The sequence below is a fragment of the Talpa europaea genome (genome assembly GCF_964194135.1).
Source record: "Talpa europaea genome assembly, chromosome: 4".
NCBI lineage: Eukaryota > Metazoa > Chordata > Mammalia > Eulipotyphla > Talpidae > Talpa > Talpa europaea.
In genome coordinates this window covers 115767954-115794670 of record NC_140070.1, presented here as the reverse complement: position 1 = coordinate 115794670, position 26717 = coordinate 115767954, and the positions used below count along the sequence as shown (strand labels likewise).

Genomic DNA, 26717 nt, shown 5'->3' with positions numbered 1-26717 from the left:
TAGGTAGAGCATAATAGACAAGAGCAAGAGTAATTTGAGGTAAAGTTGTTGTGAACAGGGGCCACCAAAGATAAAATCTGATAATCCCTTTTAGGTTAATGAAATTGAGACCCAAATTAATTGGAGCAAGTTTGTAACTTGTAAGAGTCTACCTATCTCCAAGTGGTTTTCCATGTCCAAACAGTAGTTTCTGTTTCCCAAGACTGGAACAGATAGTAGGTAGTGACTAAATATTGCTTGAGTGAATGAATGAGTGAATTCTGTTATCTTGTGCTCTTCAGGAAGAAGTCTTTAACTATATTCACAATATCTTATCCATCCCTGGACATAGTGCGGAAGAGAAGCAGTCTGTATGGCAGAAAGCAATGGATCATATTGAGGTGCTGATTCAACAAAATTTTATTCTCGATTTGTGTGGACAGCTCCTAACTTAACTTTATGCCAGCTAAATAGTGACAGGTGTCATATCATTAAGTTGATTTACTTGAGGATCAAAGGGTTTTTTCAGATAATTTATCCTACTTCACATTTGTATTTACAAAGCCTATGTCATATATCGTTTGTTATATCATGACTTTTGAAAATAGCCCATGTTTAATCAACATGTTGACAAACTAGAATTATTAGTGGGTTTTTACAAAGTTCTTAGAATGATTCCGAGAGTACTTCTGGTGTTTCTCTATAATATATGACAAGAAAAAAAAATATGACAGGAGCCATTCTCTCTAGTCACCCAGTGGCATTTTAGAAACATTACTGTAATGCATTGTTCTCTCTGATGTCTTTCTCGTCCTATGGGACAGGGTGGTGACTCTGGTTTTGTTTGTTTATGCATGCTATTTTACAGCAACACAAGAGTTGACTTCAAAACAAAAAGTTCTTTTTTAAACATCTGTTTATAGATGCCTAAGTGGGGAGACTAATACATGTGTGATGAACATGTGGTCACAAAGCGTTTTTAAAGGGCGCCCCAAAACTCAATCCTTGCTCTAGTTGCTTAGCTTCATATTACCCTGTATACCACTGAAACCAACTGAGCTAGCAGCTTTGTTGAAATCTATTCTAATGGGTCGCTGACTACTGAAAAAAAGTAGTAGCAAAAAATGCTGAGGTAATCCTAATTTTGGAAATAATATTTATATCTATGACTTTGCTGTCTTTTTTGTACAAGGTAATATCTCGTGATGGGTTTAGAGATGTAGTGAAATAAATGATTATTCAATATTATTCAAATGTTTGAAAATTTTTTATACATATGACAAATGATAAGAAAGATGAGCTCTGAAACTTTGAGAAAACTTTGCATATGATGTTAATTTCTAGTTTGTGGAGATTGTAAAGTTTAGAAAGATCAGAAAGGTGAACAGCATTTTCTGTGAAACATCTGGTGTGAAAAGTACAGCCGGTCATCAGATGTGTGGTCTTGTATAATTTCTACACTTTCATCTATAGGATTGAAAACCTGTATTTATTTAATGTTATCATTTTCCTGCTAACAACAAGATAAATATGTCTTGGTGAAAAAAACCCTAAGAATATCTTCTACTTTGACTTATGTTTTTTTTCCTTTAATCATTTTGTATTCTCTTTCCTTTCATCATTCTCTTTAAGTCCCTTTAAGTCTCCATAGTTACATTACAGCTCATTTTTCATCTCACTTCATCTGCATTGTGCAGTGGTTTGAGCACATGGACTCCAGACATCCAAAAATGAAGCTATGTCTCTGCATAATGTGAAATATGATGAATTAATCCATGTGCAAACAAATTACTCAGCAGAAAACTCATTCTGGAGAGGCAAGAAGTATTTTTGCTGCCCAACAGTTATTTCTGCTGAGTATTTTCCCACACCCACGCATTTTTTCATCCTGAAATTTTTAATCTCTTTTAAGGCCAAGATTACTAGTATATAGACTTTTTGTCAAAGGAATTCTGTGTCTTCAGTATAAATAAAATCAACAGGAAATATTTTAGGGCAAAAGTCCTCCCAATATAGTTTTTGACAGTATACATAGTGTATAGATTAGTGGTTCTTAATATTTTGGGGTTATTGATCTCTTTTGGGAATTTAATGAAAGATTTGGATCTCTGCCTCATAATATTTTGCCATGTGCACAGATATGTAATTTTGTTATAATTTCAGGGATCCACAGACCTCACAAAACCACTGTTACTTTGGTCTGTGGATTCCAAGTAAAGAATCTCTGGTTGAGGTGGTTTTTCCAATATGGTGAAAACACATTTCACTAGATTTTTGAAGAATATTTTTCTACTTAAGGGATAAAAAATTTTTAAAAGTTCATAAAACAAATGTATAATAAAAAATTGAAAAGCAATCAGATGAAGAAATACAATATTTCTAGTACTGTAGACTGCTCCATGTATAGTTTCCTGATCATAATGCCCTGCCTTCTCTGATATACCCATTATCCTGATTTTTGTGATAATATTTTGCCTTTCTATATACCATTACTGCATATGCTTGCATCCCTAATTTTTTTATTTTGTCTGTTTCTGAATTATGTAAATGAAATATTCTATATCCCATCTTCTTTCCTCAGTATTCTTCAAAAATTTGTGTATTTTGTTGTATGTAGCCATGGTTTATTTTTAGTGTTGTATAATATTCTATTTTATAAGTATATCACAATTTAAGCAGTTTGTTGTTGAAGGACATTACCTCTATGATCATACTTACAAATGTATCTTGAGACAACCACATGCATTTCTCTAGGATATTGGTTCTCAGTTTCATTTGCAAACCAGCATTATAAGTTCTATAAAGTTCTCACCAGAGAACTTCATAAATATGCAGTATCAGTCTTCACCTCAAATCTACTGAATCAGAAACTCGGGGTGGGGTGGTAGGGCCCAACGTGTGTGTTTTAATAAGTGCTCCTGGTCATTTTGTTGTTAATGTTTAATAATATAATTGTTAAACATTGCTAATAATTGTTTAATAATCTCTGTTCTGGGGTATATAATTGCTAAAGAATTGGAATTAATTATTTTAAACTACAGTAGATGCCAGTATCCTATTTTATGTGTTTTAACTTTGTATTTCCTTAATTACTACCAAGATTAATAGGCTTTACATGTTCATTGGCCATGTCAGTTTCCTTTCTGTGATGTGCCTGTTCCAAGTCTTTTTCCTGTTTTTATATAAATGTCTCTTGTAATACGTGGGCCTGGAGTTTTCCATATGGAATGATGTTTGACTATTTATTGGACTGTCAGAAAAGTCATTAAACATTTTTTGCATAGAAAACAGAAAAAATACGTCATGATTTTTCCAACAACCCAGTAGTTTAATGGTTAAAAATCAATGCAGGTTTTCTATTTCTTATGTCAGTGTATTAAATTATAATTTTCTTGTATGTTATCTATTTTGTCTCAGTTTTAAAATTCTTCACAAATTATTCACAATAATTTTTTTTGTCTTTCTGGTGTTTACATATTAGTAATGACAGCTCCCTTTCCACTTGTGATATTGGTTAGTTGTACCTTCTCTGTTTTGAGACATCTAAAAATACTATCTACTTCAGTTATTTGTGTCAAGTAATCATCATTAATCTACAAATATTAACATAAAATTATTAGATGAATCATATTGCTATCATAGTAATTTGTCCAAGTTTTATTTGGTTATGTCCTATGTTGATCGGTAGTTGGTTCTTTCATTTTAGTCAAGTAACTTCAATCGTAAAAGTGGTAATAGTAAGTCACACAACCCATATAAGAAGAAACTTTAAAGAAAAGGATAGCCAGTAGTGTCTAATCAAGTTTGAGGAGATGTCAGTTTAGAAATCATAGATATGACAGAAATAGTCATTAACAGTCATTAATTGACAGTGGTCAATGTCTTAACCTCTTTTAAGATTTATGACCTTATGTTGATTTTTTAAGAAACTGCAGTTTTCTAAATCTATATAACACCAGAAGAAAAGTTTTAGAATTCTTAGCCAAAGAAGTTGCAACTATACACTTTTTTTTTTTCTTCAAGTTATTACGTTAAGCTCAAGAGTGAAATTCACTGACAGGGAACTTGGGAAGCTTTGTTCTTCTGTTCATCTTATAGCTATCATGGCATAAGTCCAGAATTATAGTGCTTTCATTTCCTAGGTGCATTTCATTTCCTAATTCTGAAGTATTCTTTTTTTAATGAAAATCTGATATTTTGTATTGCACATTTCTAATTTTGTTTATTTGCAATGTGCCTTTAAAGTGAGGCTCTATATCAAGGTCTCCTAAAATGCAGTGTAGAGGCCTGTGACAATATTGAGGTAGATGATCATAGCAATTCTTTTAACATTATAGATCACTTTGCCTTTTTTCTTTCATCCTAGGAACTTGTGTCTCTGAGGCCCTGTAAAGCTGCAGAACTAGTTGCAACTCACTTTTCTGGAGAGATTGAAATGGTCATTAAAAAACTTCAGGTAAATATAGCAAAAATATATTGGAAAGAAACATCTAGTGGAAGAGAGTTATTGATTATCTACCTAAGAACTTTAGATTGTAGTAATTTCTTCAATGGATGGCTAGTATTTAATCATAGCTTCTACACATCATGAATGTTTCTATCAATATTTGGGAGCAGTTGTGTGATGACCTCTTAGTCTGGAATTGAAGGTGTTCATCTTTATGCATGACAAATTTCACATCACAGAAACATTTTTGAAATTGTATCCTGTACTTATTCTGGAAGTCATAATCCTCAAAAGATCTCCTAATACCTCAACCTATATTTTCTTTTACTTTAAGCTCTATAACACTATTCTCTTTGAGCTGTGTTATCTATTGAGACTTTCATCATCCCCAAATTGGGTTAATGCTGATGATTTAGAATTTTTCTTGGAAAATCTTAACTAGAATGCGGGTATATTAATGCTAAACATGGAGAAGCTCAGTTCGAAGTATTGTTTAAGAAAGCTAATATTTTACTTGTCACTACCCTGGCAGTGCTAGTAGTAAGTTTTGCTCAGTATCATTATGGCTATAAATGATAGAATTAAGAAGTAGGATGATGACCGAGACATGAAGCCCAACCGGAGCCAGTGGCAATAATCGTAGTAGGGGTAAGTATACAAGATGGACACCAGAGCAGTGAGTAGGGGGCTCCTAGCATGGGAGACAAAGATAGGAAATTCTTTTATTTAAACACTTATTGTGGTCCCACTTTGTATCACAATTTGGTGGGCCCTGGGCACACAAATAAGAATACTCTCTTTCATTTTCCCAACAGAAGAGAAGCACTTACAATACCACAGTATAATTTTATAAACACTACACCAAAGATATGTAAAAAAGGGTTATAGGAACACTAGGGGTGATGGACTGTGAAAAAATCAGAGCTCTGGGAAGGGCTTTCTGCATAAAGAATTATGGATATGTAAGTAAAACTTGAATGCATGAAGCAACATGCATAGTCAGGGAGGCTCAGGTCCAAGTAAGCACGATGTGGAGAGGACAATGGTGGAAGAAGTATTAAATTAAGCTATGAAAGCTGTGTTGGAGGGGTGAACTTTAAAGTATAGAGTCTGGGCCTCCCTGGTGGCATAAGGGGTTAAGCACCACACTATGAAGCAATCCAAAGCCTCTGCAGCACAAGTTCGATCCCCAGCCAGCCAGGGAGCAACCCAAATGGCGCAGCAGACCTCTCCTGTCTCACCCGCTGCTCCCTTCAGCAGTGTATTTCACTCAGTCTGCCTGTTCTGTTCCCCACTCTGCCTCTGGTGAATCTTCTCACCCCCCGCATCTCTGGCCTGTACCCCAGCTCTTGTATGCATAAATAAATCTTTTAAGAAAAATAAAAGTATAGTCTGGAAAATAGAGTTTGAGGCCTGATATTGAACAAGCTTATGTTTAATACTAGGAAATGTATATTGTATCTTTTATGTACTGGAGAATTACTAGTTTTTTAAGCAAATGAATGACATAATTAGATCATTTTATAGCAAATTAACTACTGTAGAGAATGGACTAGCAAAGAAAACAAATGAAGGAGAGACCAGCTGGGCCAGTTAGAATGCAAAAGGTCTAGGCAAAAGACCAAGGCTAAGTCAGTGGCAGCGGAGAGAACAAAGCCAGAATATGTTTTTGAAATAAAGAGTATAGGGCCTAGAAATGAGTTGAATCTGATGGGAAGAGTTAAAAATGACTCCCAGAGAGAAGACTTGGTTGTCCAGTATGATGAGGTTCATTAACTCAGGATAAAGACTCATCTTTAACTGAATAAATATTTATGTACCTGCTGTGCACCAAAAATATTAAGTGCTGATGATACAGCATATATAAGGTATCACCGTGCTCATATAAGCCAAAGAACAATTGTAGAGTGCTTTGACTTGTATGCTGATAAAGGCAGAATGCTGAGCAAGTACATGGAGGCCGTCCACTCTATTCTCGTGAGGGGCACTTGGGATGGCTTTTCTAAAACTGCTCTAAATCTGCAGGGCTTCTCTTCCCTTTAAATGTCAGCAGTTTTGATGAATCCTCTCACTTCTAGTTTGTTACTGTCATCTAAAATGTAAGATTATATTTTTTATAAAGATTTATTTATTTTTTATTTATACAATAGCTGGGGTACAGGCCAGAGGCACGGGAGGGTGCGAGGATTCACCAGAGAGAGTGGAGAGCAGAACAGGCAGACGGACCGAAATACACTGCTGAGGGGAGCAGCGGGCGCTACAGGAGAGGTCTGCCGCGCCATGTGGGAATCTCCCTGGCCGGGGATCGAACCCATACTGCAGAAGCTGCGGACAGCTGCACAGCACTGTGCTCAACCCGCTGTGCCACAGGGGAGGCCCTAAAATGTAAGATTTTTAATTGCAGGATTTTATTCTTCCTGTAGTTTCTAAAGACTTTAGAGGCAGAATGGCCAGGTAAATGAATATAACATCATCAGATATATAAATTTACCAGCTATATAAAAGCTGAGGTGTCATGATTTATTTTTAAAGGCAGCTCTTTGACTATGGGGCATTTGTGGAGTCTTACACATTTCTTTTAAAGAAATTAAACATTAATTTTGCTGAAGAACTTTGATTATGTGAGAGTCCTGTATAGATTTTATAATTTTGATGGCAACAGATATGCCTGCCATCAGTGTTTTCAGAATTCTTAAAATGAAAAGTAAGCCAGACTATTGTTATAAGTATAAGGAAAGCTGTATAAAATAAAACAAAATGGTAGGCCGGGGAAAAGAGAAAAATCAAAGTCTGATAAATATTTTTAAAATATTTATAGTTCTATTGGCTTTATTCCTTTTCAGTTGTGTGAATTCCCTGTTTTCCACATGAAGTTTGAATGTTTCAAAAATAATAAAAAAAAAAGAAAAACTAAACTAATAATTTTTGCTTAGCTTTCCTAAAAACTTAGAAACACTATTACACTCATGTGGTATTCTAAGATTTAACTCACTTAATTCTCATCTCTACACTGTACAGAGGCAGGAAAATACTGCTGTTCTATTTTTCACTGAAGGAAACCAAACTGAGAGGAACAGTGCCTTATGCAAAGATAGGTGTCTAATAAGTAGAAGAAATAAAACCCAGATTTTATGGCATATTGATTGCTAACATGTTGCAGTTTGCCATCTTTTCTGTAGTTGATTATATTGTGGAGATCATGAGTTCCTTAGGTGGTGCTGGGTACTTGGGCCCTTTACTCCCACCCTACTTGAATTGACTGTCTCATAATGGACCTTTTCACATGGACCAGGTGAGGCAGCGTGAATCCCTCAGTGCAGCCTGAACTCACCTCCAACAGAGCAACTTAAGGCACCTGCCACTGGGATGATCCGTGTGAAGGGAATCCCTCAGGGTTTTGTCTCGGCAGAGGGCTTTTTTTCCTTTGTAGGGGGCAGGATTGGAGAAATAACAAGGTGTTGGTGTTAGTTCCTTCTGCATTCAAAATTGAATGTATGACGGTAGTTAGAAGAGATGGTCTCCAAATGATTCTTTAGAATTTTACCTCTTTACAGAGCGTGTAATGAAAATAGTCATGTGCGCAGTTTGAAGGGATGGTTTAGAGTCATTCTTTCCCATGGCAGTAGTTGGAGAATTTGTTTAATATTTAATTGTATTTTTATTGTTTTCCTATTCAGAACCAGATTTTGCTTTTCAAATTTTTGAGGAGTCTTCTTGACCCAAGGTATGTTAATAAACTTTAGTTTTTCATAATGTATACATGAGAAATCAAAGAAAATTGCTTGAGGCTAAGAAACTGGCCCATGGTATCCAATGGTACAACACTTCTAGATTTTTAATATTAGTGTAACAGTTAAATAGATATACCAAAATATGTGAGCTGAAAATAGATTAAATCTTGAGGGTATACTTTTAATTCCATTTGAAAATGAGCATACATGGTAAGTTATTGGCATTGTAAATAAAAAATTGAGTCCATGCTATGAGGACATGTTTCAGGAAGAGTTTGATGGCCATCCAGCTTCTTCTTTATATCTTATCTTCATTTCTTCCTAGTCCTCACCCCATGCTGTACATTGATAGCTTTGCATTTCAAAGTAAACACTAGCTCCTAGCCCACCTCTAAATGTATACCTAGTAAACTTTCCTTTAATTGATTTTTTTTTAATTGCTTTCCTAGCAGTATGGGGAGGAAAGTTTAAATTTTTTTAACTGTACTATTGTGATATATACATCAAATAAAAACTAACCCAAGAAGATGATGAAATTAGTAATGGATTTATAAGAAAAACAGCTGTGCACATGAGAGTCTTAGCCTTTTGCTGTGACTATGAGGAGTACACTGAGTGTTGAGTTTAATATTTAATATCCACTAAGACAGTGACTTTTTAAAATTGTGTGTGTGTAAAACTGGGATATAGGCCAGAGAGGTGGTGGTGCAGAAACAGAGTAGGGACCAGAATAGGTGGATATACTGAAATACATTGCTAAGGGGCATAGTAGGCAAGACAGGAGAGGACTGTTGTGCTGTATGTGGGTTAGCTCCCTGGTTGGGGGTAGAACTCAGGCCCTACAGGTGATAGCACTGAGATTTAACCCCTAGGCCACCAGGGAGGCCCCAAGACAATGACTTAAGCAGAATTGTGTGTCATAATTACCTAAGAAACTTTGAAAAATACAGATGCCTATGTCCCACCCCTCAGAATCATGGTAGTTGAGGAATATTTGTGATATGTACCCAGAGTTAAGCATCACTGGCTCATACTGTTCCAGGATGACATAGCTTTCACATCAGACACATAAACTTTTCAGTTGCTATACTATAATGCACACTAACCATTGAAAACAGTCATTTAGTTTGGCAATTATTGATATATCAGTTTGAGTTATTTCAGTATTCAATGCTATTTTAATTACCAAAATATCAGTAATTTTGTTGATTATAATATATTTTTTGAAATTTCAGTAGTTTAAATCTTTTGCAGGCTATGCTATGTTTAAATTTGGACCAATACTGATGTACATATGTAGATGTTTAGAAAACCAGTCTGATTATCCTGGGCCTCCCCTGGTGGCACAGCAGTTGAGCGCTGGGCTGCGAGGCTGCCTGCAGCCTCTGCAGCGCCGGTTCGTTCCCCAGACACTGGCAAGGGTCCCACAAAAAAAAAAAAAAAAAAAAACAGTCTTATTATCCTGTTCAAAACCTTTTCAGAATATCTGTTTTTAAAATTACAACTCAACTTTGAGCACATAATGACAAGTTACCTAATATAAATGAGAAATGAATTATGATTATATATTTGAGAAATGAATATATATGAGAAAATATATACATGAGAAATGAATTATAATTATATATATTTAAAAATATGTCTTTGATTCCTTATTCTCAGAATATTACTGAGACTAGACATCTTTTTGTTTGTTTGTTTAGTCATTTGTATTTCTCTCAGAGGCACTTTGGGTGACTTAGTCCATTAGAATTAAATGATGGAGATGTATCTTAGAATTGGAGTTGGAGAGTAGGAGGGAAAGAAGAACAGCAGGGAAAGAATGGAGAGAATTGGGGAGGAGATGACTGAGAAGGGGGCCAAAGATTGAGAGGACTGAGTTAGGCTTAAGAGTAGGAGGTTCCCAGCCCCAAGTCATCGCCCCTCCCTGGACCCTGAGCCCTCTTTTCCCATGCCAACGTTCCTTCTTTGTTGCTCCTCCATTGTTAGATCAGTTCTCTTAGGACCTGATTCCTTTTCCCCTAGGATAGTTTATTTTAACGAAGTTTTGGGGTGTTTTTTTCCCCCAATTGTCCTACCTGGAGAGAAGTTTGCAACTTTGAGGAAGGTCAGCTTTGAATTTCATTTACCTTTTCTCACATGTAACAAAGTACAGAAGACAGTAGTAATCAAACCTTACTTTTTAAAAATAAAAAGCCAGTATTAGCTATTATAAATCTCAATATAGTCATTTGTTCTGATATTGCAATCAGTAAACTTCACTGTAAATAGACTATGGTGGAGGACTTGGTGTCTTGCTAGTGGGCATGACCTGTTCACATACAGCTGAAGGGTTCACCGTTTGATCCTGTGCCTCTTAATCATATACAGTATTGTAAACCAGTGTTACCTCAATAAAATGGCAAATCACAAGATTGTCAAAGGTTTCGATGGAACGTCTTGCTTTCATTATCTATATCTAGATTTGAAATATGTGAGTTAAGTTATACCCTTTAAGAGTACTGTGAAAGTGGTTTGTTTGTTTGTTTTTTTTTTTAAGTTGAGGTAACTTTGGTTGAGAATGTTGCGTGAGTTTCAGATGTACTGCTTTATACTTTGACATTGGCATTATGATCGGCTTGTTTTCATCTCCCACTGTCCAGCAGATCTCCTTCACCTATTTACCCATCTCCTTTCCCCTCTGGTAACCATCAGTCTGTTGTGAGAATCTAAGAGTTTGTTTTTGTTGTATTTTGTCTTTTTATTTTACGTAAATGAGTGAAATCATAGGGTATTTGTCTTTCTTCTGACTTATATCACTTAGCATAATTCCCTCAAGAGCCAACCATGTTGCAAATGGCAAGATGTCTCTTCTTTTGTAGTATTCCATTGTGTGTATGCACTATATCTTTTTTATACATTCTCTCATGGATGGGCACTTTGGTTGTTTCCATGTCTTTGTAATTGTGCATAATACTGCAGTGAACATAGGGGATATATATCTCTCTCCCAATCATTGTTGCCTGTCCTTAGCTTAGATACCCAGAAATTAAATAGCTGGGTCTATAACTTTTTGAGAAATCTCCATACCATTTTTTATAGTGTTATACCAATTTACATTCCCACTAACAATGCACAAAGGTTCCCTTTTCCCTATAACCTCATCAACATTTGTTTCTTACTCTTTTTTTTTTTTCAAAAAGATTTATTTATGCATACAGGAACTGGGGAACAGTCTAGAAGTATGGGGGCGGGAAGGGGGGGGTGAGAGGATTCACCAGAGACAGAGCAGGGAACAGAACAGGCAGACCGACTGAAATACACTGCTGAGGGGAGCAGTGGACGAAATAGGAGAGGTCTGCTGCACCATGTGGGTAGCTCCCTGGCCAGCGGCAGGGTATAGAACTCATGCTGCAGTGGCTGCATATAGCTTCATAGTGCTGGGTTTAACCCCTTGCGCCACCTGGGAGGCCCAGGGAGGGGATTAAAATTCTATTTCTCTGCTCCTTTGTCAAAGATCAGTTGTCCATGTAAGTGTGGTTTTACTCTTTTGATAATAGCCATTCTTAACAGGTTTGAAGTGATATTTCATTGTAGTTAAAAGTTGCTTTGTTAACTGGCAAACCACAAATAGTTTTACATTTACTTAAAATGGGTATATTTTATCTCCTTAAATTAACTGTAACCGATGATAATCATGCTAAATTAATTTGTCACATTTATTCCTTTCTGGCATATTCTTCCTGGTAATTTACCTGGAAGGTCCTCTTTACCTACTTCAGAGAGAAGCAGTGTACCCATAGCTCTTCTTCTTCCCAAAAAGCAACATGACCTCACTTTTGACAATAGCAAATCTCCAGCTTTACTTTGCCTAGCCGATATTAACAGGTTCTTTCCTTGACCAAACTACTCAGGTCCTTTGAAACCTTTTCTCAACTAGGCCTGATGTTGGGCTTCATCTCTGTCCATGTAGAGACCAGTTTTAAACTTTTTTTTTTTTTTAATAGAGGCATGCTTTTATTTATTTGTTTGCTGGTTTGTTTGTTTGTTTTGTTTATACATGCACTGGGTACAGTCAGAAGCGCGGGAGGGTGAGAGAATTCACCAGAGCCAGAGCGGGGAGCAGAGCAGGCAGAAGGACCGAAGTACACTGCTGAGGGGAGCAGCGGGCGGCAGGAGAGGTCTGCGCACCATGTGGGACCCTCCTCCGGTGGCCGGGGAGCAGCCGGGGATCGAACCGGCACCGCAGAGGCCGCGGGCAGCTTCGCAACCCAGCGCTCAACCGCTGCGCCACCGGGGAGGCCCCTAGAGACCAGTTTTACAAGAACCTTTTGAAGTCAGTTTAACCAGACTTTCCCCACCTTCAGTAGCTGATCACCCTAATATCTGACCTCATCCCCCGCAACCCCCAAGTAATGTCTGATCACCCTGGCCTGCCTTCAGCAAGAAGCCTGTTAGATCAGTTTAGCAAAGAATTACCTTACCCTCTTAGTAATGTCCACTCACTCTTCTACCCTCTCACTTGTGTCTATAAATGCCCACTTTTCCTTGTTGTAGTGAGAGTTGGACACACTGTCTCTCCCTTGCCGCAAAACCCCATAGCATAGTCCTTCTACCTATCATGATTACTCGAATAAAGTCTGTCTTTCTTTTTTTAACAAGCATCATGGGTAACTTTAAACAGAGCCTTGAATTAACAAGAGTGATACTTCAGCTCTGCCTTTAAAAAAGAACTCACTTTCGTATTAATCCAACTCCAAGATGTCAAAGTCATCATGTTCTGCTTTTAAGCCCCAATTCCTGAATTCAAATTTGCAGGAGACAAGCATCAACTGGGATTATGGTCTATACATATCTTTAAATTTGATATTTGGCATTTCAGTACAATCTTTTCTATATAAAGAATATTTTAAATGGAAGTGTCCCAGAGTAATCCATACAAGCCTGTTTAACTCACAGTGTAAATATGTAATGATAGTGAGGGAAAGAAGAAAGGCTGTCTTCCTTCTACCCTTCTATATTCCCTGTTGGGGTGCTGTAAGAAAAGATAAATTGACAAGAGAAAAAGTAAACTGAAATATGTAGTATAAGTTTTACATGACACAGGAGTCTTCATATGGAAATGGAGACCCTAGATTTGATGAGGAGAAGATCATGGGAAAATGTGATCAAAACAGAGAATGTGAGCTAAGAGTAATAAATTGGGGGAACTTGGCAAGGCTTGTTCCTCTAGATTCATCTGTGTCTGTCTTTGAATTAAGGGTACTCCTTGTTAGAGGGAGAGAATCTGTCATTTATGACCATATTTTGGGGTAATGTGTCCTGAATTCTTTCACTACTATATTGAATTCTGGATTGAGTGAGAGCAATGAGGTTAGGAAGGATGTGTGCTGAGAAGGGAGGAGTTTCCTCCTGAGCTGGCCTTAGACAAAGTTTTGAATTATAGAAAGTTTGTCCTTGGTGTCCTTTGAAGTCTGCCTCCTCCCATTCTGTCCCCTTCTTTCCCAGGGTACAGTATACACAAACTTCAGGCTCTCCACTGCATAAATACCTTCACATCTATAGTACTGTTGCTGGGTAGATTTTAAAATCCAAAATTACCTCCTTCCAAGTTCCAATCAAAATCTTCTGATTGTATTGTCAATTTCTGTATTAGGTGACACTTTTCCTGTTAGAATATTCAAGTAGCATGTGAATACAACGAAGCATACACACTAATAGAAAAAACTTTCTGATACCAGTTGACCTCAAGGGTAATAGAAAACCAGGTTGTGTGGATTAGTTTGTATTTATCTCAGAATGACTGATTTTCCGTTACATTTTAGCCTTTTTAAAATGAGTATGCTGTTGACAAACCCGAAATGAAAGATTAGAGTCTTATCAAGCATTGGGGAAAATGAAGTGGGAAACTAAGAGAGTAGGGAAAAGTATTTAGGACAAAATAACATCACGAACAGGTAGACACCAGTGGCCCTGCCTATCAGTTTTTCCTTTGTTCTTTTTCCCTTTCTGTTCTTCTTAAGCAACACAATTTTATTTTTTAATATCCAGGCCCTTCTACCCATCCCTATGAAGTTCCAGTAGCAGCATTCTGGAGAGCAGAGAAAATGAAAGAAAAGAATTCTTTTGCAATGAGGAATGCCTGTATATGTGTGACATATCAGACTATTACTGTTTTTCTCCTCTTGCCCCCCCAAACCAGAGTCCATAGTATCCTCATTCCTCTATGTATAGTTTGTGCATTTGCATATATTTATTGAATTGTTTTTGAGGGGGTCGCTGTTAATTTTGTCAATAGCATTTTTATAGGAACAGATCATCTATTTGAATTCTTATGTATGTTTCTGGGTTTTTTTTTTTTTTTATCCAATTTCATTGTTATCTTTGCTATGTAAATAATGTCCTCAGTAGAATTAATTGACCTATGAAGATATTGGTGGTATCTGTATGTAGGAAGATTAGTTTTGAGAGGAGGGGGATTAATCCTCCAGAAGCAAATTACTTGCCTGAATTGAGGCCAAAAGCTTGGGAGAGAAAGGATTTGCATCCTCTTCCAATTCCCTTCTTTGGGTCAGCTGCTGCATAGAGCCCTGCCCCACCCCCACTCTGGGTGTGCATTTCTGATGGCCCAGACTTCTCACAAGAATTCTGATATATTTACATCCAGATACAGGTTCTTTGTACAGCTGGAAGAATAACACAAAAGAACACTGATTTTTTGGTGGCGGTGGCGGGGGTGGGGCGGGCAGGGAGTGACTATGAAGTATATAGGGAATAAAAAGAATGTACAAGCATATTTATTTTCACAAAATATTTTCCTCAGTATGGTTTTCTTGGTGATGTCAATTTAGCTTTGTTAACAGTGTCCTGGAGGTTTCTGAAATACATGGTATGCTTTCTTGTAGTAAAAAAAAAAAGAGAGAGAGCACATAAACAGTCATAATCCTTAATCAGAATAAAGAAAAATTAAAATTACTTTAAAAATAGGTGTCTTTGCCAAGAAACTAAACATAAGATTATGGAAATGGTTATTCATTGGATTTAAATTGAATCTGTCAGTGTTTCTGTGGATAATTTTGAAGGAGTATTTTAAGATATTGACACAGTGTTGAAATAGCGTATTTTAAAATTAAAGTTAAAAATTAGAACATTATATATGTTTGTGATTTCTTGACATACAAAAATCATTCCTGGGCCTCCCCAGTGGCGCAGAGGGTTAAGCGCAGTGCCATGAAGCTATCCGCAGCCTCTGCAGTGCAGGTTCAATTCCCAGCCGGCCAGGGAGATACCCACATGGCCCAGCAGACCTCTCCTGCCTCACCCGCTGCTACCCTCAGCAGTGTCTTCGGTCCATCTGCCTTTTCTGCTCCCCACTCTGTCTCTGGTGAATCCTCTCACCCTCCCGCACCTCTGGCCTGTACCCCAGTTCTTGTATAAATAAAAATAAATCCTAAAAAAAAAAAATCACTCCCACTTCAGTGAGTGCCCATCACCTCAGCCAGGCTCACTACCGGATATTGTATCTTTAGTTAATATTTTGCCAGAAGCTCCAGTTTGACCTTTTGAATCCCAACACATCATCATTTCCCAACCTCCAGAGACCTTTCGGATGATATATAGAAAGGTAAATAGACAGCAGATAGACAGATAGAAAATAGATCTACATGTACTTATTTCCATATTCCTTTATGCAATAATTCTTTATAATGAGGTTGTTATCTGCTAAGTACAGTGTTAGAGGTTGAAATGGCTCAAAATTATACTCAATTTTTTTCAATCCAAATCTTTTCTTTTCTCTTTTAGTAAAGGATATTGTCCATCCATTTATTTTGTTTTAACAATTTACTAACTACAGCATGCTGAGCACTGTGACAAACATTGGAGCTAAAATGGCATAAGATGAGAGCCTGCTTTCAAGAGAATTTACATTGTAATGGAAAAGATAGACAAATCAGTAGGCAGCTGTAGAATAAAGATCTTAAATAAAACCCAGAGTGGTCATGAGCTTTTCACTTTGCCCACTCCACTCCACCTTCTCAACCACAGCACACAGCATTATTCAGTCATCAGAGTATCAGAGTAAGAAAAATTCTATTCATATTTGAAGGAGGACATTTTGACACTTTTATAGTCAGACTAGGGAAATTGGAAGTGAACAAATTCCCTAAAGATCTATCTTAGGTTTATTACATTGATTTGATATGGCAGTGTCTTTGCTGTTAAATAGAATAGTACTCTTGTCTGCTTTTCCCTTTGCCTCTTAAAAATTTATAAGGGATTATAGCTATCCCTATATGAGAGACTGGCAACTTTGCACAAAATGAAGGGTCATTCTGTATATCACTGGGACCACAGCATGTTATTAGAGTCCTTCTTGCCAAGATTGGACAGGTTTCTGTCTATCTTGGCCTATCCAGTTTGTGGAACATTGCTGTTCTTTTATTAGGTTACAGTGTCATTCAAATTCTGTACTTCTGTCTTTGCTACTCATAATAACCACATTTAAGTATTTTTTTCAAGCAGGTTACACACTTATGTTTTGTTCAATTGACACAAAATCATACTTGCTATTTTTAGTGTGGAATGTATAGGGAAAGCTCTAAGTTCAGCTTAACAGTCTTGTGAAGCAACTTGCTTTGAATAAAAACTGTGAAGAAGAGTAATTTTCTTTATTCTTGTTTCTTGTGGGGAATATTTTTGACTTCTTAGCCTAAAAAGTACCAAGCAGTCATTAGTATGCCTCATCTCCAAGGACTGGGTATATGGGAATAAGCAGAGAATTTAAGTAATCAGGATTTAGACTAAGCTGAGGTTGCCCTAAATTGTCAAAACATGTTACTGTGGGAGATTTTGAAATCCTCTTTCTCAGAGATCTGGAAGAGTAGTCTAGACTAGCCTATTTTTGTGTTTAGAGTGGTTAGTGTGAGGAGGGAAGGCCAGACTTTTTATTCATTCCCACATATTTATTTTCTTTATCAAATATTTAGAAATCACAACTTGAATTTTGGATCATTTTAATGTAAGTTCTTCAAAACTGATATACAGTTTTATCTTTCTCCAGAAATGGCCTAAAATATAAGATTATCATTTTAAATGATTTTCACAACCTAAGTAAGGGTGCATTCTTTTTCCAGCCTGAATTTTGGAGTATGATTTGCTAGTGTACATGCATGTGTGTATGTGTTAGATACAATAGTACACTTGTCTGCTTTTCCCTGTGCCACTTAAAAATTTATAAGGGATTATGGCTATCCTGATATGAGGGACTGGCAACTCTGCACAAAATAAAGGGTCATTCTGCATACCATCAGGACCAAAGCATAAGGCATACACATGCCTTCTTTAAAAACTAACAAAAGAAAGTCTTGTGTGTACCTTGTGAAATTTTCCTTGGTATATGTTTAGGTAGTATCTTTAAGTCAATGCTGTTATTAAAATAGAGAATCCCCAAAGAGCAGATAGGGTTTAGGTCTAAAATACATCATTTTGACAGCCATTAAAGTTACCAGTGGGTATACGGCAAAGTAGGTAGCTACTAGAAGACTAACAAAAATAGCACTGGAAAATGGATATAGCAAATTATATTTATGTGCAAAACTGAGTAACAGAAATGGATGTAAATTCATTAATGCTACAGTTTATTTATTAAAGTTTTGATTATGTTGATGTTGCCTGATCATTTCCCAGCAGACACATTATTTCCTTCACAAATGAACACATCAAATTCTATTCATTTGGTTAATTTGCTTTGGTTGATGCATATTCACATCTTCAGTACTAATAAAGGCTTTTGTCAATAAAATGTTCTAGAAAGAATTAAATAGTGTGATTCATCTGCAGATACTTATATCTAATCTTAATTTGCTCCATAGTCTTGCATTTGTAAGTCACATTAACAGAAATCTGACATAGATAAAATACTAACAAAACCTATAATATGGCATAAACATCTAGAAAATGACTGACTCTCCTTGATGTTGAGAAACAATGGTTACCATTTCCTTTCTCCTTTACCTAATGTGTTCTATTGAGAACAACCTTGATCCTACATAGAGAACTACCGTTTCCCTGGGTTTATCATGTGCATCTTCTATTTTTTCCACGTAGAGCCTTCTGACAGGATTTATTCCTAGCTAAGTCTGACTTTATAGTACTTGTCCTTGTACTTTTCACCCCTCTGTATTTGGTTCCTGTGAAGGAGGTCTGATGCACTTTTTCTAGTCAATTCAGTTCAATTCAGTGTGCATTTACTGAACACCTATTTAATATGTGCCAAGTCTATGCTAAAGATGATAAAAAAAGATGGATACAGCATAATCTTTGCTCTCAGATTTTATAGTATATTGAGGACGGGCTCAGACACAGATTAATTTTCAAGTTTAGTAAGATCTAAGGTGGTAGTCTACATAGGGAATAGCCAGGCACTTCCAAAATTCTGCATTAAAGGCAGTTGCAAAATACAAAAACATTTTTTAACCATGATCTATGGGATTTATAGGCAATTTAAGGTGATACTGAATTGGCCCATCAATAAGTATCAAAAGCCCCAAACAACAGAACTTGTTGAGTTCATCTCCCAACCTCTGGTCAGGATTGAGTGTCACAAAGCTGTTAAGTTAGGAAAGGTTACCTGAGTCTAAATATAATTCTGTGGGTGCCGGTGGGGGGTGGCGGGAAGCAAATATTGTTTAAAAATGAACAATGATGTAAAAAATAAATAATAAAAACTAAATAAATAGAAATAAATATAATTCCTCTTTCTATAACCGAAGACCCTTATTGGTAAAAGTAGCAGCGCTATTTACCATCATTTATAGGATATTTTTAATACCCAGATTATTCTCCCTGGCATCCAGAGATTCCTACCTGTGACAGTTGGTGCACTGCAAATGGGTTAGGTGTGTTTTGTGAGTGATTCCTCTCGATCCTTGTAGCACCTCAAGTTCCTTATGCTCACTCTTACTCCCAGTGAGCCATACAAGTATTGCCATTTTCGTGTGCCACGATATGAGAAAAACTGGCAAGTGTTGCTTTAGATTATCTGCCTTAAACTTTCTTCAGAAACTTACTTTCCAAGCAATCATTTTGTACTTTATTAACCCAGTCCTTCATATAAGGAACTTCAGTTGAGGAGTTCTGAATATAGGGCTCTCAAATGGAAGTGACTTCTTTTAAAGCTGGAGAGATGATTGAATCTTAGGTCTCCCAAAGAACAACAGTTGATTTTCTAAGATTCTTTTGCCACTTTCAAAATTTGTATAGGCATGGTGAATAGTGGGTTTTATGAGTAGTTGGCATACAAAGCAAGTGAACCCACAGGTATTAGTATCCTACTGTTAATCTACTTTTTTATTATAATGACAACCAAAATATCAGCCTTTATTACATGCAAGGCACTGTGGTAGGCTTTTTGAGAATTCATTAGTGAAGAGATACCTGTTCTCTACCCTCGTAGAGTTCATAGTGTTTTAGAGAAGATAGAAAATTAAAGAAGTGATCACAACGTGATGTGATTGGTGCTTTGAGGGAAGTATAAAGGTACAGCTGTTGAGTCTAGAAGATACTTTATTCTATGATATTACAGATCAATTGTTAGACTGAATTGGGTCATCTTTGCTTTCAGAGCAATAGTAGAACTTTTGGTATGGTGTACTGGGACCTCCATTCAATACCTTTTCCTTAATAAGTTACTGTAAATGAGAAGTAATCTTCGAATGCCTCTGATGTAATATACAGTTCACCCTAATAACCTAAGTAACATGGAAATTTAATTCACAATTTTACCCGACCAGAAGATATTCTCCATTTTAATATCAACATACATTTTTACCTTAATTATACAGGTGATTAATTAAATGCTTTCTTGCCTTTTATGGTTTCAGGGAAGGAATTCATATAAATCAAGAATTGTTGCAAATATCTCCCTGTATCACAGAGCAGTTCATTGAGCTGTTGTGTCAGTTCAACCCAAACCAAGTTATAGAGACTCTGCAAGTACTTGAGTGCTACCGTCTAGAAGAAACTATTCAGGTAAGACCAGTAATGTAGAGAAGAGCAAACTTTTCCTAATCTTTCATCATTTTATTAATGAGTAAAGGGACACTCACATACATATTGGATTTCTTACCTAAGTTAACAGCTTTTAAGTGATAGCACCTGATATTAAACCCAGATAATCTGAATTTATACTATGTGCTCTTCATTACTTGATAAACTGTTAGAAATGGCATATATCCATCACTGTTTTTATTTTTTATTTTTTTTTTTGTTTTTTTTTCCTTAATATAATTTATTTTTTTTTTTATTTTTTTTTAAATAAATTTTATTGTTATATTCCCCATACAATTGCAGCCCCCCCATCACTGTTTTTAATCAAGCTTTACAGACATTCTGTCTCACACAGTAAGTGGAGAGAAAGGAATATAGTAGAAATATTAAAAGGAAAAAACCAAGCTCTTGTTTGCAGGGCTGACGCTTAGGTAGTCCTGTCGTGTGGAAAGATGGCTGAATAGCGGTTGAATAGCCTTCCCATGGTCATCGCCTTGACTCTCTTTCCTTGTTTTCCCTTATTTCCAAATGAAAATTCATACACATACATATATATTTTACACGTATATTCTGATATACAGTACCAGGCCACTATGTTCTCTGTTTAAAATTTGTTTTTATCTCCTTTCTTCCACTGTTCCTCAAGAAACAGTAACCTGTACTTTCTGCATCTACCTCCAGAACTGCTTACTCACACACTTGAACACTTTTTAATTACAGGACATTTTTAATGTAAACAGATGTGCAGAGTATCAAATAAATATTTACCCACCAATCCATTTTGATGACTGTTTCTCTGTTTATTTTTTTAAAAGGACTCTTTATCTGTCATGTTCTCTTCTCTCCCCAGAGGTCACCTGGGGAAGTTTATCCTTCCCATTCATGTAGGTGTATATACCTTATAGGTACATGTATTTACCTAAAATTATAGGATACAATTTTATGTTTTCAGAATTGGTATTAATGGTATCATATAGTACATACCCCTTTGCAAATTGCTTTTTTCATTATTTTTTTTAAAACTTATCAACTTTTATGCATACAGATCTAGTTCATTTGTTTTTGTGGTCATATAATAGTCTGCTGAGAGAATGTGTCCCAGTTTACCTCCCTATTGATAGATTTTCAGACTATTTCCAATTTTGCCATTATATATGGTGCTACATTCTATACTGTCTTCTTCTGTGCTCATGTTAGGTTTCCCTAAGTATTATAACTCGAAGTGGAATTCTTCAGACAATAGAGTAGGTTCATTCTACTAATATTGCCAAGTTAATCTCCTGTTTGTTTTTATTCTCATTTTCAGTGGTTGACATTTGCTGTTTTTCTATATCCTTGCTGATTACTAATATTTAGATTTCTTAATTTTTACTAGTGTACTGGTATCGTAGCTATTCATGACACAGAACATCTTACTGTATGTTTTAATGACCCTTTGGATTTTCTTTTCTCTCAATTTTTTAGCAATATCATTTGCCCAATTTTTTGTCTAGGGTTTTGCCCTTCTCTTTCTGATTTCTAGAAATTCTTGTAATTTCTGGATCTCTAATCCTTTACAGAGTTCATGGGCTAGAGATGCCTTCTTCCAGTCTACTATGGCACTTCTTTTAACTTGGTTCTTAGTAAGTTCTATCTTAATTTATCAGTCTTTTTCTTTAAAGTTGTAGTTTTTGTGTATGAGTCTTATTTTCTTTTCCACTTTGATGACATCAAGGATAAATTCTTATATGACTTTTATAGTCTAACTTTTTACACTAGGCTTTTAAACCATCTGGAATTTATTTTTATAAACAGATCAAGACAGGGGTTTGTATATTTTTTCCATGTTGATGACTAATATTCCATGAGGTTATTTTATTATACTTTCTCACTAATTTAAAATGCCAAAATGCAATATACTAAACTCTTGAATATACGTAAATCTGTGTGTGAATTCAGTTTCTATGGTTATTTGTATTTTCCTATTCCATACCATATATTTCAGCCAATACAGTTTACAGTCAGGGTTATTATTTGAAAGAAGGGCTTCTATCCTGTTTCTTTAAAATTCTTTGGCTGCTTTGGCCTATTACTACTCCACATCAATTTAGGAATCATGTTGTCAGGTTCCTTTAAAAAATTATTCTGGGATTTTGATGAAAATGATGCATTGAATTTATAGATTAATTCAAGGAAGATTAACACCTTAGGAAGTTGACATCACATTCAAGAACATGATTGTCTTTTTAAAATGCCTTTTGTAGACTAATTAATACAAAGTAAAAATCAAAATCAACAAGCAACTATAAACCAGAGACACACTCGGCTGGGGGACGGAGGGGAGGGAAGGGGAGAGGAAGGACTAGGGTCAAAATAAGGGAGGGGTGCAATTGTATGGGGAATATAACGAAAATGAAAATGCATACATTGTGCAAAAATGAAAAATGATGTAAGAATTATATAAAATAAAATATTTAAAAAATAAATAAAATGCCTTTTATACTCTTTGGTGAAAATTTATAATTTATATATATATTTAATATAAGGTTCTTACATGTATTTTTATAAATTTGTACCTAGATACTTACACTTCTTATTACCAGTGTAAAAGGAAATTTTTTGAAATGACTTCTTTTAATTGCAACTACTGTATATATTATTCATCTTTGTATACTGTTTTATATCCACTAGTCAGATGGAATTCTTTTTTATTCAGATAGTTTTTGGATTTTTATAAATGATAATAGTATTTTCTGAAAGTAATGGTAATTTTTTTTCTTTCTAGTCATGTTTTTTTCTTTCAATAACCAGATGTCTAGGAGCTCTAGGATATTATTAAATAGAAGCAGTATCCATTTTTGCCTTGTTTTATGATTTGAACAGGAATGTGCATAACATTTTACATCCAATACAGTGTTTATTATAGAATTTCAACAGATAATTTTTTTTTATAAATTTTATTGTTATATTCCCCATACAATTGCAGCCCCCAATTCTGACCCCAATCCCTCCCCTCCCGCCCCCGCCCCCCTAAAAGTGTCTCTGGTTCATAGTTTTTTGTTGATTTTGATTTTCACTTTCTTATAGTTATTCATTTTCCTGGTCCCTTATTTAAGTTTTCTAGATTCCTGCTATGAGTGAGACCATCCGGTATTTTTCTTTTTCTTTTTGGCTTATTTCGCTGAGCATGATCCCTTCCAGTGCCATCCATGTTGCAGCAAATTGCATGTGTTTATCTTTTTTGAATGCTGAGTAATATTCCATGGTATATATGTACCACATCTTCTTGATCCAGTCATCTATTTTTGGGCATTTGGGTTGTTTCCAAAGCTTAGCTATTGTAAACAGTGCTGCTATAAACATAGGGGTGCAGGTGTTCTTTGGAATTGATGTTTCTGTGTCCTTTGGGTAAATACCTAGGAGTGGAATTGCTGGGTCATATGGAAGCTCTATGTTTAGTAGGTCCAGAAATCTCCACACAGCTTTCCACAGTGGTTGGACCAGTTTGCACTCCCACCAACAGTGCAGAAGAGTTCCTTTTTCTCCACACCCTCGCCAACATTTGTTGTTGCTAGTTTTTTTAATATGTGCCATTCTCACTGGTGTAAGATGGTATCTCATGGTAGTTTTGATTTGCATTTCCCTGATGACAAGTGATGTTGAACATTTTTTCATATGCCTGTTGGCCATTTGCATTTCCTCTTCAGAGAAGTTTCTTTTAAGCTCTTCTGCCCATTTTTTGACTGGATTATTTTCTTTGTTGTTGTTGAGTCTCATCAGCTCTTTGCAGATTTTTGTGATCAGTCCTTTATCATTAGTGTTGGGTGCAAAAATGTTCTCCCAGTTGGTGGGGTTTCTCTTTGTTTTTGTTATTGTCTCTTTTGCTGTGCAAAAGCTCTTTAATTTGATATAGTCCCAGCTCAACAGATAATTTTTATTAAGAAAGTTCCATCCCCAGTTTGAGTAGGAGTGTTTTGTTTTTGTTTTGTCAAGAATTGGTGCTACATTTCACTATATTTTTTACATTTACTGAGATGGCCACATTTTTCTTCTTTGGTCTGTTAAATTAATAATGTATGATTTGTGCTTCTCTTTTTTCTTACTCCCAAGAAAGTTTTATTCTACATTATAAGCCTTTTCAAAGACAACTAGTCTTTGGGATTTGTCAGACATCTATTATTTTCTTTCGTTTCTTTGCTGTGGCATTGTTTCCTGTATTTCTTTCATTTTCTTTGCTTAATTGGGATTTCTTTACTTATTATAAACTCTTAGTTTATTAATTTTTATTAAGGACCCACAGTTGAGATGATGTTTTCATTGTCATTTTATTCTAAATATTTTGTGTATAATTGCATAATTTGGTCCCTGGCTTATATTATTACTAAGTGTGTGTGTGTATTAACTTTTCTCCAATGAATACATCTCATTTAGGTATGTGACATTTTTTAAATAAAAAAGAAAAAAGTGTTTAGTTAGAACTGTCAAATGGCCATGATAGCACTAGAAAGTAAAATATTGGCATGTTATACTAAAAAATAGCATGCATTCATTAGTTGCTGTGTTGTTGTTTTTTCTCATCCTTAATGTTAGGGTCCGCACACTCCACAGATGAGATTTGTGAATGAAAGTCTTCATCTTTTCTTCTTTCATAGATTACCCAGAAGTATCAACTTCATGAAGTCACTGCCTATCTATTAGAAAAGAAAGGAGATATTCATGGTGCCTTCTTAATAATGCTAAAGGTAATGTGTTATTATTGTCTTGTCTGTGCCTCCATCATTTTTTAACTTGAGGTATAAGAGATATAATATTATATAAGTTTTCATCAGTCTATCTCAATTTCCATCACCCCCAAAATGATCCCTTCTGATTTTTTTCCACATGAATTGGTTTTGCCTATATTCATTTATATTAATGGAATCATCCAGTAGGTCCTCGTCTATGATTCTTCTTTCATTCAGCAGGTTTTTGAGATTTATCTCTGTTATTGCTTATAGCAGTAGTTTGTTCCTTTTATTCCTGAGAGTACTTAATTGTATGAATATGACACAGTTTATCCATTGTCCTGTTGATTGATACCCGAGCTATTTCTAGTTTGGGGCTATGATGAAGTAACCTATTATGATCACTGTTGTACACAAACTCTTTCATTTCTCTGGAGTCAATACCAAGGAGTGGAATAGGTAGGTCACAGGATAAGTATAGGTTCAGTTTTATAAGAAATTATAATACCTCTTTTTCAAGTGGTTGTACCATTTTACAGTCCCAACAATAATGTATGAGATTTGAGAAACTCCACATTCTCATTAATAGTTGATATTCTATCAATTTATTATTATTTCTTATGTTTTTGAATTTCTTTAATTGCTGTAAAATATGCAAACTTAAAATTTACAATTGCTTTTACCTGTTATGAATAATGCTGCCATGGGTGTATCAATGTGTATCTTTTCAAGTCCCTGTTTTAATTTCTTCTGAGTATATACAGAGAAGGCATATAATACAGATGGCTAAATTAAATGGTATTCTATTTCTAATTTTTGAGGCCCTACCATACTGTTCTCCATAACAGCTGTGGCATCATACATTTCTACCAGCACAGCACAAGGATTCCAACTTCTGCATATCCTCCAACACTATTCTATTTTCTTGATAGTAGCCCCCCTAATGAGTAGGAAGTGTTATATCAGTTTTTGACATATTGTCCATCTAATTAAGAATAGATTGAGAACGTAACATTTATATCAAACAATGTTTCATGTTGGCTTCTAGTTTTTTCCTAGTCATATAATTAAAAAACAGGCCAGAAAATTACTCCACAGAGGCTTTGTGTGGGTTCTTTACCTCTTTTAATCTATAAGCTACTCCTACATCTCTTTTTTTCTCCTTGAAATTTATTTGTTGACGACACCATGGACATAATTTGAAATAAGTAAAAAGAATTCCTGAAATGAATGGGAGAAGGAGAATCATGAGATCCTTGTAGGAAATAGCACCCTCATTTGCAAAGGCTTGGGAATACAAAGAAGTAGCAATGAGCTGCTGCAAGAGTGGCCAGCAGCATTACTAGGGCTCAACTGTCATATATGGGCAGGTCAGCCTAGAAACAAAGAGTCGCTCCAGATTTGGAAAGATTTTGTAAACATGCTAAAAGCTAGCTCTGATTCTGTGGTCAGACAGGATTAGCTAAATATTTTTTAAGCAAGGAACTGATCTTACCTTGTTTGTTTCATAACAACTTGTGTGATTACTGTAGGAGGGTGGGCGGGGGGGGGGGTGGTGGTGGTGGTAGAGGATGGGGAGTTAAAAGTGGAACAGAGAGCACTTCTGAGACCTTTGCAATAATATAAATGTAAATCCATGAGGGCCTGGACTGGGTGTGACTGTGGTGGTGGAGTGAGAAGAACATGTGGACTTGAGAATTATTAATCCTACTGGTACTTTAAATGTGTTATGGGGTGAATAAGGTGCATGATGATGCTATGATTTTTTCCATAACACTTTTCTATAAGGAACCTCAGGAAAAGAAAAGGGACCTCACGAAGGGATAAACT

General features: G+C 35.8%; 1 protein-coding gene across 3 annotated transcripts in view; it reads left to right on the top strand.

Annotated features, from left to right (window-relative positions):
* Window positions 1-26717, top strand: part of VPS8 (VPS8 subunit of CORVET complex) — a gene marked incomplete at its 3' end in the record, with an annotated part of 188721 nt that overhangs the window by 96588 nt on the left and 65416 nt on the right. For 2 of the 3 annotated variants that reach the window (XM_084231488.1, XM_084231487.1), the window contains 5 exons: window positions 282-380; window positions 4346-4435; window positions 8104-8150; window positions 20019-20166; window positions 24816-24905. In XM_084231488.1, coding sequence (XP_084087614.1) covers window positions 282-380; window positions 4346-4435; window positions 8104-8150; window positions 20019-20166; window positions 24816-24905 — 474 coding nt within the window. The remainder of the gene's footprint in view (window positions 1-281; window positions 381-4345; window positions 4436-8103; window positions 8151-20018; window positions 20167-24815; window positions 24906-26717) is intronic. The other variant, XM_084231489.1, reaches the window with a different exon arrangement.